The sequence below is a fragment of the Sminthopsis crassicaudata genome, chromosome 3 (genome assembly GCF_048593235.1).
Source record: "Sminthopsis crassicaudata isolate SCR6 chromosome 3, ASM4859323v1, whole genome shotgun sequence".
NCBI classification, from domain to species: Eukaryota; Metazoa; Chordata; class Mammalia; order Dasyuromorphia; family Dasyuridae; genus Sminthopsis; species Sminthopsis crassicaudata.
In genome coordinates, this window is record NC_133619.1 from 66,180,455 (window position 1) to 66,196,571 (window position 16,117).

The following is a 16,117-nucleotide window of genomic DNA, read 5'->3' on the forward strand; positions in this document are numbered from 1 at the left end:
CACTTTGGTTGACCACATTTAGAAGTAAAAAAGGACCTCAGTAATTACAGGAGTGACTACAATGGAATAAATGTTGAACTTGGAGGCCAAAGGCTTGAGCTTGGGGGGAGGGGGGAGGTCAGGTTCGTGCACACAGCCTGTGAGTGACCACAGGAAGCCAGTCATATGCCTGGAAGGCTTCAGATCAAGAACATGAACTCTTCTGACTCCTTAAAAAACAAGGCTTTTTTGTCTGGTTACTCACTCAAGAAAGGAACTCTTTTGTCTTCATTGGAAAAGCTCATTAGTGATGAGCTGAGATCCATGGGAGGGGCAGGAGCCAGTGTTTCATGATTCTAGCACCCATTTCCAGGAGATGAAGCAAGCACTCTTGCTTTTCTAGCCCAGAATCCCACTCAGCAGGAAAAAGAATCTCTTCAGTGAACACTGTACACAGTGACTCATCTTGGACGGTAGCTCTTCCTGAAGCTATCTCCCCACCAAAGCTCACCGAAGGTCCCATGTGCCTTAGGCCAGAAACACTAGTAGCAAAGAAAAAAAATGACTTTATTTTGGTTGTTTTCACAACAATGATATATGTACAGCCCTGGTGTTCAAGAGTGAAATTTATGCACTTGGAATTAACAGAATATTTGAGAAATGTTCCAATATCAGTAGCAATGATAAAGATGAGAACACTGAAAAGAGAATTGTCATTGTCTCTCTCTGTATCCATATATCAGGTACATTTTTCTGTAGCTTAAGAAAATAACTCACTGACTCAAAGAAAATATCAATATACAAATTGATGTTCAACATCTGGAACCCATGGGTTCCTGTCAGAACTGCAGATTTCCTGGAATGGCTTGCTTGTAACCCACCCTGAAAAAGCCTCTGTGGAATCTTCCTTAGTCCCTGCAGCCACCACAATGTCCTTCTGCTCTCATGTTCTTAAGTTCTTCCATAGCTTACATCATGTCCAGCTAAAAAAATAAATAAATAAAGAAGAAGCATTTGGAAACAAGCCAGGCCACCATTCTATAAACAAGGAAGGTACTGGAAAGGGAAGGGAAAGGGATGCCAGACAGGAACAGCTTCATGAAAACAGACACAAATCTACAAACAATGCATATGCACACACAGTCTACTGAAACTTTAAATAACTATACATCTGTGGGAGACTTTTGTGGTGGAATCACTTCAGTAGAAAACCCAGAGAGAAGAGCGCTTCTCATGATGAAAACTGAAATCACAATATGCAGACTTCAGCAGGTGGCTGCTACTAAAGATTTAAAGGAAGGAAGTTTTTGGGTGGGAAAGCTAGAGATGCAGTCATGAACACATTAGTGCTTTCACAGCCATCAACAATAGAGGATAAAAAAGTCCGGAAACCTATAAATTCCTATGAGTCTTGTTTGTCTGTACTGGGTTCACTGAGAACAGTTAAAAATTAAGCTTTTAAAAATATCTTTTATTTGTAAACCCACACAAATTGCTATGTGAATATCTCATTTTTAGTTAAGTGCAATTTCAGTAAATGATCCCATTTTGTTATCAAAGAAATACTCTCTCTGGCTCTCTTTTAGCCCTTCAAAAGGGAGGATTAATCTTTGTGAACAACACAATTGAAACCACAGAACCCAGCACTTGCCATTATGAAATTACCTATCTGATTAAATTTATAATGGACCTCAGTAACTCATGTAGGGGGATTCTACTGTGTAGGAAACTCAAATGTAAAGAAGTTAAGTCTCACAAGCTGCTTCCCAGGCTGTCTTCCCAGCTGAGGCAATTTCAGCCACACAATCAGCCAGTCTGTGCTCCCAATACTTACTAAATCATCCACATCTCCTCCTTCTTCAGCTGCATCCATGATTTCAGCTGCTTTCTCCTTTGGGATTAGGAACTGTGGATATAAAGTCAATTAAATTATTGGAGTGTTTTTCTCTCTCTCTGGCTCTACAGGAGAGTTCTATTTCTCTTTATATATTCAAGACTACCTACTCTAATAGTATTTCCTTTTAAGGGCTCCAGAAGAGGTATGACATTATCTTGACCTATCTCTTCCCTTGTAATTGAGGATTCTGAAAAAAAGGTTATTTGGGATTCAGTAGAAAGTCTTTTGGAGAAAAGAATTCAAAAATGATCAAAAGAACTTGCTAAATCAGTCAACATTTATTGAGAAGCTATAGGTTCAGAGAACCCCCACTTAGGCTCTGAGTCAACTTGTTTCTGAAGGCCTTATAAATTTCTCTCCTCTGACACTGTCAATCTCCTAATGCAGGTGCTCATCACCTCACAACCAGACTATTGCAACAGCTTGCTGGTGGGTCAGCCTGCCTCAAGTCTCTCCCCATTCCACTCTATCTTCCATTCAGCTGTCAAATGTGATCTTCTTAAGTATCGCTCTGACCATGTTGAATCCCACTCAAGTACCTTCCTATTAGCTTAGGGATCAAATATAAAACCTTTTATTTGCCTTTTAAAGCCCTTCATAACATAGCTCTTTCCTATCTTTCCCATTGTCTTAGATCTTATCTCCCTCTACTTTGTGATCCAGGGACATGGATCTCCTTACTGTTCTTTGTACATGACATCCATTTGTTGACTTCTTGCATTTTCACTGGCTTTCTTCATACCTAGGATGTTCTCTTTCCTCATTTCGAACTCCTAGCTTCCATCAAGTGTCAGCTAAGCCCCATCATCTGCAAGAAATCTTTCCCAGTTCTCTTTAATCTTAGTGTCATTCCCTTCTATTGATAATCTCCAATTTATCTTGCGTATAGTTTTGTTTGTACAGAGTTGAATTCATACTGTCTTCCTCATTAGAGAATGAAATTTTGAGAATAGAGATTTCTTTTTGCCTCTTTTTGAATCCCCAATTCTGATATGGTGCCTGGAAAGTAGAAGTATATAACAAATGCTATGGACTTGATTTGTTTGTGAAAAACTATATAAAGAATGGGCATTTAGAGCAAATAAGACTTTTACAGAATAAGATATAAAGGTCCATGTGTGCTGGAGGTATGTGGTGGTGTAGAGTGTTTGGAGATTCCAAAAGTGAATGAAATGGGGCCAACACCTTTGACTTTGGGGATGGGATAGTCAAGATAATCTGATACTGTCCCTCCAGTTCCACATATATGACTTTGTGATCTTTCAAAAGGCGTTAAGTCATGGGTGGCTGGATAATGTCCTTGTCTGGAGCTTTCCAATCTAGGGTGTACTGGCAAAGTGGCCATGGTAATAGGATGCTGGAAGATAGACAGGCTAACTTCCTGGGCACAGGTTTTTGACTTAGACATTCTTCTGACTGTATGATTCTGAGAAGGGATCTGAAGACATTACCAGATTGCTTCTAGGATGCCAACCAAGCCAGAGAGGCACACCTGAAGACAATCAAGAGATTCAGGGACAGCTCAGGTCACAGGACCTACAAAGGAGAGGAACTGGCTGGGGCCACAGTAGTGACGAGACCACCTTTGTTCTGTATTCATTCTTTCTTACTGTACCAACAGCTATGTTTCATCATCCACAATCCTAGGAGATGATCTAGTAGCAGAGTGAAGTCAATTCTAAATAATTTAATAGGTGGAAAAGTATCCTCAGCAGTGGCTTTTTTTCCCCCATCTAAAAGGAAAGGGGCAGAGGGAGATAGCCCTACTATTCTTGTGACTCATTCTCTTAATGACAGTATATACAGAAAATTAATTTAGTGAGACTGCCTCCTCCATCCAGGCCTTTACTTATATAGTTGTCTCCACACAAAATAGAGAAGAAAAAAAAAAGATTTCCTGTCAATCCTAACTTTCTTGTTCTGCTGCAGATGCCTGTCTCTCTCCATCTTTCAAAAAATTTCGGTACTTTATACAAATTGAGAGTAGGATAAAAATGTTTCCACTGCTTTCTAGCATCAAAATATGGTACCAAGTGCTCACATGGATCTTATTGTCTGTTTTTATAAGACAGTGGCTCCCAAACTTGTTTTGCATTGACTCTTAAAATTAGATACAACTGAAGTTTTGCAATCCTAAGGTATTAAAAACAAAACAAAACAAAACAAAACAAAACAAAACAAAACAAAACAAAAAAAAACAAACCTAAAAGAGTAGTAAATATCAGGAGTTTTGTCACTGGCAAAACCAAAACCAAAACCAAGCCTTTAGGCATCTCTCAAGCTCCTTGGCTATATAAATCTGCCACCCTTCTTCCAGCTCCCATGCTGTTTCTTCTACTCTCTGTGTTTTCTGGGAATCCAGAAAAAGAGTAGAGATGGCAGTCTGGTACCCAAGGAGCTGGGGTATCTGATGTACTGTAGGGATGTTGTTGCTAGGGAAAGGTGGAGTAGAAGGAATTATAAGCTCTGCCAATATTGCCATTGTGCCCATGGAGATGCTGGTCCCAGAATGAGCCTTTCTTTCTGCCAGTCACCAACTTCCCTCCTTTAAGAAGTCTGGCTGCTAGGTGAGGGAATAATCGTTTCAGGAAGAAACTGTGAAGGTATTGACACCAATATGGGTCTTGACTTGAAAATGGGAACCAGTGGTACTAGAGGAAGTCAAGGAAATAATAAGTAGGTATGATATTCTTAATTCCACTTAAAACTGTGATTAGGCTTTCCCAAAGGCCCCAACCAGGCAAATGAAATGAGATTGAAATATTAATTTACATATAGTTTATATACCTGATTGTATGATCTGCTCTGTAATTTCCAAATTAGCATTTTTATTTATACTCTTTAATTTCATCACTTTTAAGGCCACACCATTTTCTGTCCTCTCTCTCTCTCTCACTCAGCATCATTACCTGACATTAGAAATGTTCAGCTAAAAGGAGAAGAGAAAACAACCACTGCCAAAAACCCCTGCTGGGCCATAAATGTATGACTTATGTGCTCCACTTCAGTTCAGACATGTGACTTCAGAATCATTATTTTCCTGACCAAATTATAAATTTCACAAGAGTAGATTTTGTACCTAATATTTCTCTCATAACTTCCTTATCACTTAGGCGCTAGGCACAGAGTAAGGGCATTAAAAGTACTTATAGATGATTAATCTGAAAATTTCATGGGTTTTGTGACACTGCTAACTTTTTAAAGCTCTATTTCCCAGTCACCTCCCAACCACCATTGCAAACCTCAAAATGAAATTAAAGACTGAATTAGAAGATAAGTTTGCTTGCTCAGGATGACCACTGTACACAAAATTAAATATTGGAGCCTGAGCTAATTTTCCAGGGAGAAGCACACAGTAGCAAACAGAAAGTTTCATTTCCACCAAGCACCGAACATCTGCAATTGATTTTCCTGACAAGATCCACTTTGCATTTCTGCGTAAGCAAATTATGTCTAAAAGCTAAGCTGCCATCCATTATCCTTCCCAAAGCCTCTGGCAAAGCAGATATCTTCAACTTATCATTCCCCATGCTCCAAGCTCTTAACTGCAAGTAATTTCCAGTCTGCACAGTGATGGGGAGGATACAGCTCTAGCTTGGAATATAGTGATGGGCCTGTTTTCTCAATAAAAGAAACAGATAATATGCACACAGTACAATGGAGTGAAAGTCAACTTTCATTTCTGCTCATTCTCTTTGTAATACACTTGGAAAATAAAAGATTTGCAGAGGACCTACTCCTATTTTTGGAGATCACCTCTCTGGCGCCACTCTCTTTCCCTAAAATACTGTCTTGTCAAAAAAAGATTTGAAGATCTTAAAAAAAAAAAAAGAAAAAAAAAGAGGTAGACAGCTATTGTTCAAACGTGGTCGGGACGCAATCTTATCCAGATTGAAGGCAGAGGAATGAAGTAGAAAATCTAAGTCACCATCACTAAGATTCTTTAAAATTGGAAAACAGATGAACTGACCTTGGTTTGCTCCTCAGACAGCTGCTATTGGAAGCATGGCTCCAGCAGGAAGTTATTATGGGCTAAGATGTAGATGTATCAAGTGTCCTGAAGGACACTATGTTTACATGAAAGTTGCTTGTGCTCAGCACTGGACAGGGTTTTATCCATGCCCTCTGTAGGTCATCGTCTCAAGAGGGGGAGAGTAGTAAGGAGGGAAGCTAACTATTCATCTGTGATCTCTGAGGCTCAGAAAGTTGCCCGTGGCAGATGAGCACACACAAACCCTGTGCTGCTGACTCTGCTTACTGGTGCCTCTGGGGAGAGAGGGCGGGTTACCCCAGGGGCCATGGCAGTCACTGGCTAGGAGCTGCTGCCTTCTCAGGCCTGCAATGTCTGTCTTAATCAACACTGCTGCTTATTACAGGGTCTTGAATGGATAAAAGAGATGAATAACCCAGAAGTGGCCAAGGTTCCTAGTGCCCAAGAAAACTACACAAGTAGGAGCATCAGTGCTGTTGCTAACTATTTCTTTGGTCTGAGTTTTTACCACTGCAATTCTAATAAGTGAGCTGGGAGAGTAGCCATCAGTTTCTCTGTTCAGGATATTTTCAAGGTTAGGCCTTGGGGGTTAAAATGGGAAGCAAATATTGGGAGTCACAATCTAGAGGTTCAATTCTGTGTCTCTCCCTTTTCCTCTGATGCCCTAGATGGATTTCCACTACCTTTTCCCTTGCCTGATTTCCACGTCCCCATTCACTTTCTCCAAAGCTCCCTGGTTTTTAATCCTTTTCTGAAACGAATTCTCTTTGCTTATTTATTTCTCATTCAAAAGATAACAAGGTTTAGAGCCAGAAGGGATCTGAGAAATCACCTAGTCCAATGTTCGCATTTCAGGGATGATAAAACTGGGGTTCAGAGAGCTCAGACAGCACGAGGGGTGCATCTGACCAACATGAGCTTGAAAGGCTCTCCTACAATATGGTCACAAATAGTCTGTAAGAATTTTTGAAAGGAGGACAGGAGGTTCGGGAAGGGGTGCAGGTGTTCAGGGAAGACTGGTCCCTCTGGTGGGAGAGCTCTGAGCCCTCTCGGTGCTGCTTTCCACCTCTGGTGTACGTTTGATTCACTTGCCACTCACCTAGGGCTCCAAGAAGCCATAGCATGTGCAGTGGGCATTTTGGCGGATGTAACTGGGGTGGGGTCTGTTGGGGAAGGATCTACTTCAAGACAGTAAAGATCCCCCTCAGCCGAATGGGGCAACAGAGGCAGGCACCGTGGCGCACTCAGAGTTGGGTCAGACAGCCAGGAGCCCGAGGTCATCTGTACCAGAACTGTCCTCCTGAATTGTGTCTGGGCTTCGGTGTCTTTGGGAGACAGTGAACCTCACAAGTTTGTGCAAGCCTGCTTCACTTCAATCCAACTCAGGCATGAGTAAAAAGATACCTCCTGAAAGCCATTTATTTAAAAAACCCAGCCTAGACATCATCATTCAAGAAACTATCAAAGAAAATTTCCTTGATATCCTAGAACCAGAAGGCAAAACAAAAACTGAAAGGATCTATCAATTACTTCCTGAAAGAGACCTCAAAATGAAAACTCCCAGGTCAAGGAGAAAAATACTGCAAGCAGCCAGGAAAAAAAAAAAACAACCAAAAAAAAAAATTAAAATATTGGGGATCCAGAGTCAGGATAATGGAAGATTTAACATTATCAATATTAAAGAAGCAGAAGGCTTCAGAAAGGATATTCCAGAAGTCAAAGGAACTAAGATTTATCACTTAAAACAAACAAACAAAAAACCCAAAGAACAACAACAACAAGAACAAGAACAAGAACAACAACAACAACAACAATAAAACAAAACAAAACAAACTACCCAGCAAAACTAAGTATAATACTTCAGGGGAAAATAATTAACATTTAATGAAACAGAGGACTTTTAAATATTCCTGGTGAAAAGAGCAGAACAGAAATAGAAAAGAGCAGAATGTGCAAACACAAAACTCAAGAGAAGCACAAAAAGGTAAGCAAGAAAGAAACACACTCAGTTGGATATAGAAATCTATCATTCAATTATTGTTCTGTAAGAAATGACCAACAGGATGCTTTCAGAAAGGCCTGGAGAGACTTACATGAACTGATGCTGAGTGAAATGAGCAGGACCAGGAAATTGTTGTATATTTCAACAACGATACTATATGATGATCAATTCTGATGGACGTGGCCTTCTTCAACAATGAGATGAACCAGATCAGTTCCAATAGAGCAGTAATGAACTGAACCAGCTGCACCCAGCGAAAGAACTCTGAGACTATGAAAAACTACATAGAATCCTAATCCCTCTATTTTTGTCCATCTGCATTTTGGATTTCCTTCTCAGGCTAATGGTACACTATTTCAAAGCCCAATTATTTTTGTACAGCAAAATAACTGTTTGGACATGTATACATATATTGTATTTAATTTATACTTTAACATATTTAACATGTATTGGTCAACCTGCCATGGCGGGGGGGGGGGGGGGGGAGAAGGAGGGGAAAAATTAGAACAAAAGGTTTGGCAATTGTCAATGTTGTAAAATTACCCATGCATATATCTGGTAAATAAAAACTATTAAATTAAAAAAAAAAAAAAGAAATCTATCATTCAATAGGGAAATAGGGGAAGGAGATAAGAAAAAGGAAAGGATGATAAAATGGTGATGAGATTAAAGGAGGCAGCAGAAGCAAAACACACTTTTAAGGAAGGACACAGTAAAAAGAGAGAAGGATAGGGGAAAAATAGAGTGGAAGAAAATACAGTAATCATAATTGTGAATGTGAGGGCTTCCATCTATAAAATGGAAGCGGTTAGAATAGACTAGAAACCAAAAACCAAAAACAAAAGGCAGAGAAAGATAACAATCAAGAGATCAGACAATGCAACAGCAAAAATAGATGTAATTAAAAGAAATAAGCAGGGAAACTAAAATCTATTACACATAGTAAATCAATATTAATATCAATTGTCAATATATCAATATGAAACTTATGGAACAAATGATATTGCATCCAAATTCTTAAAGGAAAAGTTAAATGAGTTTCAGAAGATAAAACAGATAATAAAACTATAGGGGACAGCAACATTCTCTTTTATCCCTGGAATGGGGGAAGAAAAAAAAAAGGACATTTAATGAGCTGAAAGACTTTTAGGTATTTGTGACAAAAGCAGCAGAAGTTAATGGAAAATTAGACATACAAGATGCAGGAGAAAAATAAGATAAATCATTAAAATTGATGATAAGGGATATAATAAGTTCAAATTTACCTTTTATTTTTGAAATGTTATCAATCTCTTGTGACTATCATCATTATTTGGGTACTCTGAAAGAAAGCTTGGGCTGAGCTGTTCATGATCGAGTGACTAAAATATATAATTGTGTAGGGAGATGTTAAAAGGAGTAATATAAAAACAGCATAAAAAGAAAAACGGATACAGAAGAAACCAATAAAGGGGAGGGTGAATAATGCTGGAATCTTACTTTTATTGGGAATGAGCTAAAGAGGAAACAATATTTATTTATATTTAGAAGGGTATAAGTCTTCTAAATTCATAAAGAAATAGGAAGGCAAAGGGATAGGGTGACAAAGAGGATAAGGGAAAAGACTGTTGGAGAGATTGCTAAGTTAAGTAATAGCAGGATAAAGATGTGGGTAGAAGTAAAACAGAGGAGTGAGGAGGAGTAGGGTAAACAGGTGATAAGGACAGTGAGGAAAAAGAAGAAGGAGGAAAATACATAAGCTAATATAGTTTAGAATGTAAATATGATGAATTTACCCATAAAATGGAAATGTTTAGCAGATTAGAAATGTGAATTCAATAATACGTTACATTCAGGGAACACCAAAAAATTGGGAGATATACACAAAGATAAAATAAAGGAAAGAAGTAGAATTTATCATGTAAAAAAAAAAAAAGAATAGAAGTAATCATGGATTTCAGACAAAGTTAAAGCTAAAACAGATTATTGAAAAGAGAAAAATAGGGAAATTACATTACAAAATAAAGAAAAGATGGAAAATTTTGAAAACAATGTATAATATTTATTACATGGGTTTTTCTGAAATTGAAATTTATTATTTTATACTGTAATTCTCTGATGTTTTGCTGTATATATGGTAATTTAATTTTTTCTCATTTTGTAGTGAAGGTTTTTTGTTTTGTTTGTGAGGGCAATTAGGGTTAAATGACTTGCCCAAGTCACACAATGAGTATAAAATTTTAAGGCTGGATTTGAACTTAGATCTTCCTGATTCCAGGGCAAATCCTCAATTCACTGTCTCACCTAGATAATCCAATGCCTTTTCAAAAGTATGGCACCCAGAACTGAAAATATAATACTGTTAATGTGATACAATCCAAGTTGGGAACTCACTCACAGGTGACATCAAGGCTATTATCGAATTTGTTTTGTATATTATACTTCACTTAGGAATTTCCAAGTAAAAGTTCAATGAAAATTGGGAGGATTCTGGGAAGATAGTAGAGGAGATCAAGAAAATTCTAAGTTCTCCAATTTCCCCCACAACTGAGACAAAATAGCATTTTAGGATAAAGGTAGAGCTGTCAGAAACAAGAGTTAAAGCAGAACAGTAGGGGCCTCCTGGGACAAACAAGAACTGAAGAAAGATAGTAAGACTGAGATTTGGCCCAAGTAAAAATTAGTATAAAAATGTCCAGGCTAATTCCTCTAAACCAGTAACTGGCAAGCCCTGCCCTGGGGCTAGCTGGATTAGAAGGTAGGCTCAGCCCTAGCCCCAAGAATTTTCACCTCCCAGACAGTATGCAGCTGTGGTACCTGAGATGTACCCCTGAGCAAGAAGGAGCCTTCACACATCTGGACAGGAACACCATTCACAGGAGAGCAGAGCTCTTGGTTTCAGGTGCCAGGCCAGAGGGAAAAGGAGGCCCTAAGGCTGAAGGTACCATCCCCTATCCCCTAAAACTAGATTAACACCAACAATGTGCTAGACTTTTTTTTTTTTTTTTTTAAATGATCAGGCAAAGGAGAAAGAACCCAACCATAGAGCTGCTACGGAGATTGGAAAGACCTGGGCTCATCTTCAGAGGAGGACACTGAAGCACAAAAAAGCCTTTCCTAGTAAAAAGAATAACACCTAATGATCACTTGGTCAAAAAAGAATTCATGGGAGAATTCAAAAAAGACTTTAAAGGAAATTATCCTGAAGTGTTAGAAGAATAAGAGGGGAAAATACAAATAAAAATCTACTGAGATCAAATCATATGAGGAAAACTTACAAGAACATCATAGTCAAATTCTGAAATCGTTAGGTCAAGAAGAAAATGTTACAAGCAGTAAGAAAAAAAAAATTCAAATACAGTGGCACCAATGAGAATCACACAAGACCTAGCAGCAATTACATTAAAAGACAATTATATGTACTGAAGAAAAAAAGAACTAGGGTTGGGGCTAAAAATATCACATCCGGCAAAATTAAGCATAATTCTAAATGGAAAAAAAAAAAAAAAAAAAAAAAAAAGAAAGGATTTTCAATGAATTGTCAGACTTTCAGGATTTTGTTGCAAAAAGACCTGAACTTATTAGAAAGTTTGATATATAAGATCCAAGAGAAATATAAGGTAACCATCAAAGACTAATTTCTTTTTTTTTTTTTTTAATTTTTATTTTATTTTATAATTATAACATTTTTTTTGACAGTACATATGCATGGGTAATTTTTTTACATTATCCCTTGCACTTACTTCTGTTCAGATTTTTTCCCTTCCTCCCCCAACCCCCTCCCCCAGATGGCAAGCAGTCTTATATACGTTAAATATATTATAGTATATTCTAGATACAATATATGTGTGTAGAACCGAATTTTTTGTTGCACAGGAAGAATTGGATTCAGAAGGTAAAAATAACAGTTTACATTCATTTCCCAGTGTTCCTTTTCTGGATGTAGCTGGTTCTGTCCATCATTAATCAATTGGAATCATCAAAGACTAATTTCAAGGGACTCAGTAAGTACAAATTGTTTATGCCTTATATAAGGAAATGTAACCTGTATGTCATTAGTAATTGGGTAATCCAAAAGAAAGGTAAGGGTATAGCTGATTATGATGTGATTCTAAAAAGCAATACTGTGTAGAAAAAGATAAAAAAGAATAATTATGTTATAGAAATGAAATTCGAGAGGAATAACTGACATAGAGGAATTAGATGGAGGAGGAGAGCTGACAGTTCTGGAATCCTACTCTCTGGAAATGGGTTAAAGAGGGACCTGTCTGTCTATCTATCTGTCTATATCTATATATTTATGTGTATAAAAGCCTTCTAAATTTTAAAACAAATAAGAAGGGGAGGGAATAGGATAAGGGGAAGAGCACAGAAGGGTGTTCAGATTAACAAGAATGGGATAAAGAGGGAGGGAAAGGGTCTGGAGAAGAAGATTGAAGGGGAAGTAGATGAAATAATAACAAGGCAAGGAAGCAAATAGAAGTAAAGTAGAGGAGTCAGCAGGGATAGAAACAATAATAATGATCAGGAGTACAATTTATCAGAAAAAAGTGGGGAATAATAACATCTCAGACAAAGTTAAAACTAAAATAGATTTAATCAAAAAAGAAAGCTAGGGGAAAACTACACTATATGTCAGCCATACTAATCAATATTATTTTAGGTATTTAAAATAATTAAATATTATAAGGCTGGAATATTGCTGTAAAATAGGAAATGATGAATTGATGGACTTAGAAAAATATGGAGATTTGGACTTATAAAGGATGATGTTATCCACATTTAGAGAAACAGAGGACCAAGAAGCATAGTATGGCCTTAGATGTTTGTATGTATATATGTACATGATTATAGATATCTACATACATGCATGTGTTTGTGGAGAAGAAGAAGGGGAAAAAAAGACTAAGGTTAAAAAGTGAACAGCAGAGAACAAAAGAAAAGCTGTACAGAAGCAAAGGCAGCTCTGAACGTAATGTGTAGTACTTATAATTTAGGCTTTCCTGAAATGGAAATTTATCCGTTCATATTTTGAATCTGCTCTTATGTTCAGCTGTGTATGTGGCAATTTTTTTTCCTTTTTTTAAGTTTTAAATACATTTTTAAAAATCCAACAAAAATTAATAAATGAACTTTTCTGAATATTAAGTGCTGATGAAATCCTAAACAATAACAATAGATAATAAAAAATTTGTCTAAAAGACAAAATTTATTAACAAACTGTGATTATAATAAAAAAATAAATAAGAAAATGTACTTTTAAAATGTAATTTATTGAATCTCAGAAAATCAGATAGGAAATAGAAAACTTAAAAGAAATACTAAGAAATGAGTCAACATGTCAGAGCAGTTTATCAGAACATGATCTCTCTGCCCATGACATAAAATATTTACTCTTCATTCCTGGAATAGAGTAAAGGGAGTCAGTTCCCTCTTTGGATGGTGCATACATGCCAAATTATAATTTAACTTTTTTTTTTTTAAATTAAAAAAGAACCTCTTGGGATAAGTATATCTCTTAAATTGTCAATATTTGAAGAATTTTGACAAACTGGTTTTTTTCTATTTAATTAAAGCAAATAATCAAGAAGAACTTAAATTAATTGTGAGGATTATCTTACAATCTCTGTAATCATTTTCCTTTAATTGATTATTTGGGAAATGACCAAACTCAACATTTACTTTGAAGGGAATAAAAATGAATATTTTGGGTGTCTGGCCAAAAATAATTATATTTTTAAAAATTTGGCTTTGAAGATAACCTGAGGCATGCAAATCCTGCAAAATTCTAGGGATTGGCTTTCATAAATCAAAGTCTCACTGACAATTCTATTTATTAGTTCCCTTTCTTGGTACCTCACCTAATACCTCTTAAAATCAACAGATTAAATGCTCATAGCCAGTTAACTGTTAAAAACAAGGATAAAGTTTCTTGGGGAAAAGACATTACTATAGTAATAAAAAACATTCTATTTCTATTTTCTCTTTCACTAATAAAGAATTCTCAGATAGCCTGAAGATAAGACATGCTTGAATGGAGAGAAATTAATTAGAATTATAGATAAATATATGCAATGAATGAGGTATAGTGGAAAGGTTAATGGTCTGGGAGTCAGGAGACCTGAGTTTTAGTCTTGGCTTTCCTTTTAATTGTTTTTGTAACTTTGGGTAATTCATTTAACTCTCAAAATATTCTTACTACAATGTAATAAATCCTTGAGAGCAAATATTTTTTAAATAAGTACAATTCTAAAAGCTATACAACAATGAGAAACCCACGGGAATGCCCATGCTAAAAGAAGATCCAGAATTCTCTTTCTTAAGATATGGTCCATATCTTGTCTTGCTTTTAAAAGCCCTCAAAGTACCCAGTCAAGGAGTCTGGCCACAGGGGGAGAACTAACTGAATGACTGATCCTCAGGCAGTCCTCAATGCTCTCTCTTCACAGAGGATTTTAGGAAGTTCTACCTCCCATTTGTAAGTTCCATAAAAACATGTTACCTCTATTCTTAAATGTATCCTGAATATACTGTTTTAATTGTCAAATAGGTTAGTTTTGCTGAAATGCTTTTTTCCCCTCTTAATTTCCTGTTATAGGCAAGATATATTAAAAAAAGAAAGGGATATAAAAATAAAAGATAACAGTAAATTTTTAAAAAGTAAAACAAAGCATACAAAGCAGAGTACAACCACATTGCTTGGTAAACTGTAGCCCCTCATTTCTTACCCAGGAACATGTTTGCCAAGTGACAGCGTTAATTAGTTAAACAAGCTTCTACCTGGGGGGGACACATTAACTCTGCAAATAGCACAACTGATGGAGAGGGGGAAGAGTACTCAAAAGCAGTCATTAACTATGTAGCACTGGGGGAGAGAAAACAGGTTTCACCATGAGACTGTGGTTTATTTGCAAGAAGAGGTTAAACAGTTTAAGTGACTTTTGGCAGTCATGGCTAAGGTGTCAGTAGGCAGGCCATGATGTGATCACACTAACCTCTTCTCATTCAACAATATTAAAGAGTTTTAAGAAACAACCCTGAGGTATGGGAACTTAAACCACAGGAAGTTTGTGAGTGTCTGTTGGATGAATGAAGGAAAAAAATGCTAATTAGGCATTCTAAGATTTTGTTTAGTTTAGGAAGCCCCTTTTTTTGAACACTGCTCCCTACAATCACCCAGCAACCACAGATACAGTGATCTACCAATACCTTTTTGGCTTCCTCAGCTGTCACAGAGCTTCCTGGAGATTCATCTTTTGTGATCAGAGTAATCCCATCTAAAAAAAAAAAAAAAAAAAAAAAAAAAGTCACATGGTAAAGTCCCAGGAGTTACAACAAACTAATTCTGTCCTCTAGCCAATCCTCTCCCAGACTTGAAACTATAGTTTTTAATAACACACATAATAACAACAATAAAAATACCATGGGATTGTGCAAAATCCACAATAGGAAAATCCTTTGAGTAGGGGTATGTATTTTGCAATGTGCTTTGCAAACAGCATATGCCTAGAATTCTTGATTATTATGTTAGCATGTTGTAAAAAAAAAGGCAGAAGGAAAATACCCATGTCACACATAAACTTTATTCCAGCATAGTATATTGACTTAGTTTGTTGAGATCAATTCAAATGGAGAAGACCTTTCCTCTCCACCCCATGATTCTCTCCATTCTCAAGTGACTAAAGTAGGAGGTACCTGTAGAATTACACAATGGTTTAACCCATTTGCTCCTAAAAATGGTAATGGTAATGTGTTTTATCTCAAGAGGATGGCTGCTCTCAGAAGATCAAGGGATAAAATAGTTTCTACAAAATTTTGTCCTGAACTCAATATGCTTTCTAAGCATATGACAACTATCTAATGTATCTAGGGTCTGCAAAGACCTAGATGATGTGAATTAAGCAAAATGAGATAATATTCATATTATCAAATGAGAGAATATTTTTAAGCTCTTTACAAACCTTAAAATGCTATATAAAAGCTAGCTACAATTATTATAGATATCTAGGTAGCACAGGGGACATAGCTGGAGATCCAGACACAGGAAGATTATTATTTCAAATATAGTCTCAAGACATTTACTAGCTAGCTGTGGGATCCTAGGTGGTTAAGTTTCTCTCCGTCCATCTCTCTCATTATGCCCATTCACTTAATTATACTTTTGCTTCCCAATGCAGAAGTTAAAAGAATTGAAAAATTAACTGTCAGAGAAATAGCTGCCCATATGATGAAGTTCTATTTCAAGGAGAATAGATTATATTCAACTGCC

At 36.8% G+C, this 16,117-nt stretch overlaps 1 protein-coding gene across 1 annotated transcript in view; it reads right to left on the bottom strand.

The window, feature by feature from the left end:
- Positions 1-525: 525 nt before the first annotated feature.
- Positions 526-16,117, bottom strand: part of XRCC5 (X-ray repair cross complementing 5) — a 107,862-nt gene continuing 92,270 nt past the window's right edge. The window contains exons 19-21 of the mRNA XM_074298741.1: positions 15,058-15,125; positions 1,814-1,885; positions 526-962 (exon numbers count right to left, since the gene is read on the bottom strand). Of these exons, the coding sequence (XP_074154842.1) occupies positions 948-962; positions 1,814-1,885; positions 15,058-15,125 (155 nt within the window). The 3' untranslated portion in view covers positions 526-947. The remainder of the gene's footprint in view (positions 963-1,813; positions 1,886-15,057; positions 15,126-16,117) is intronic.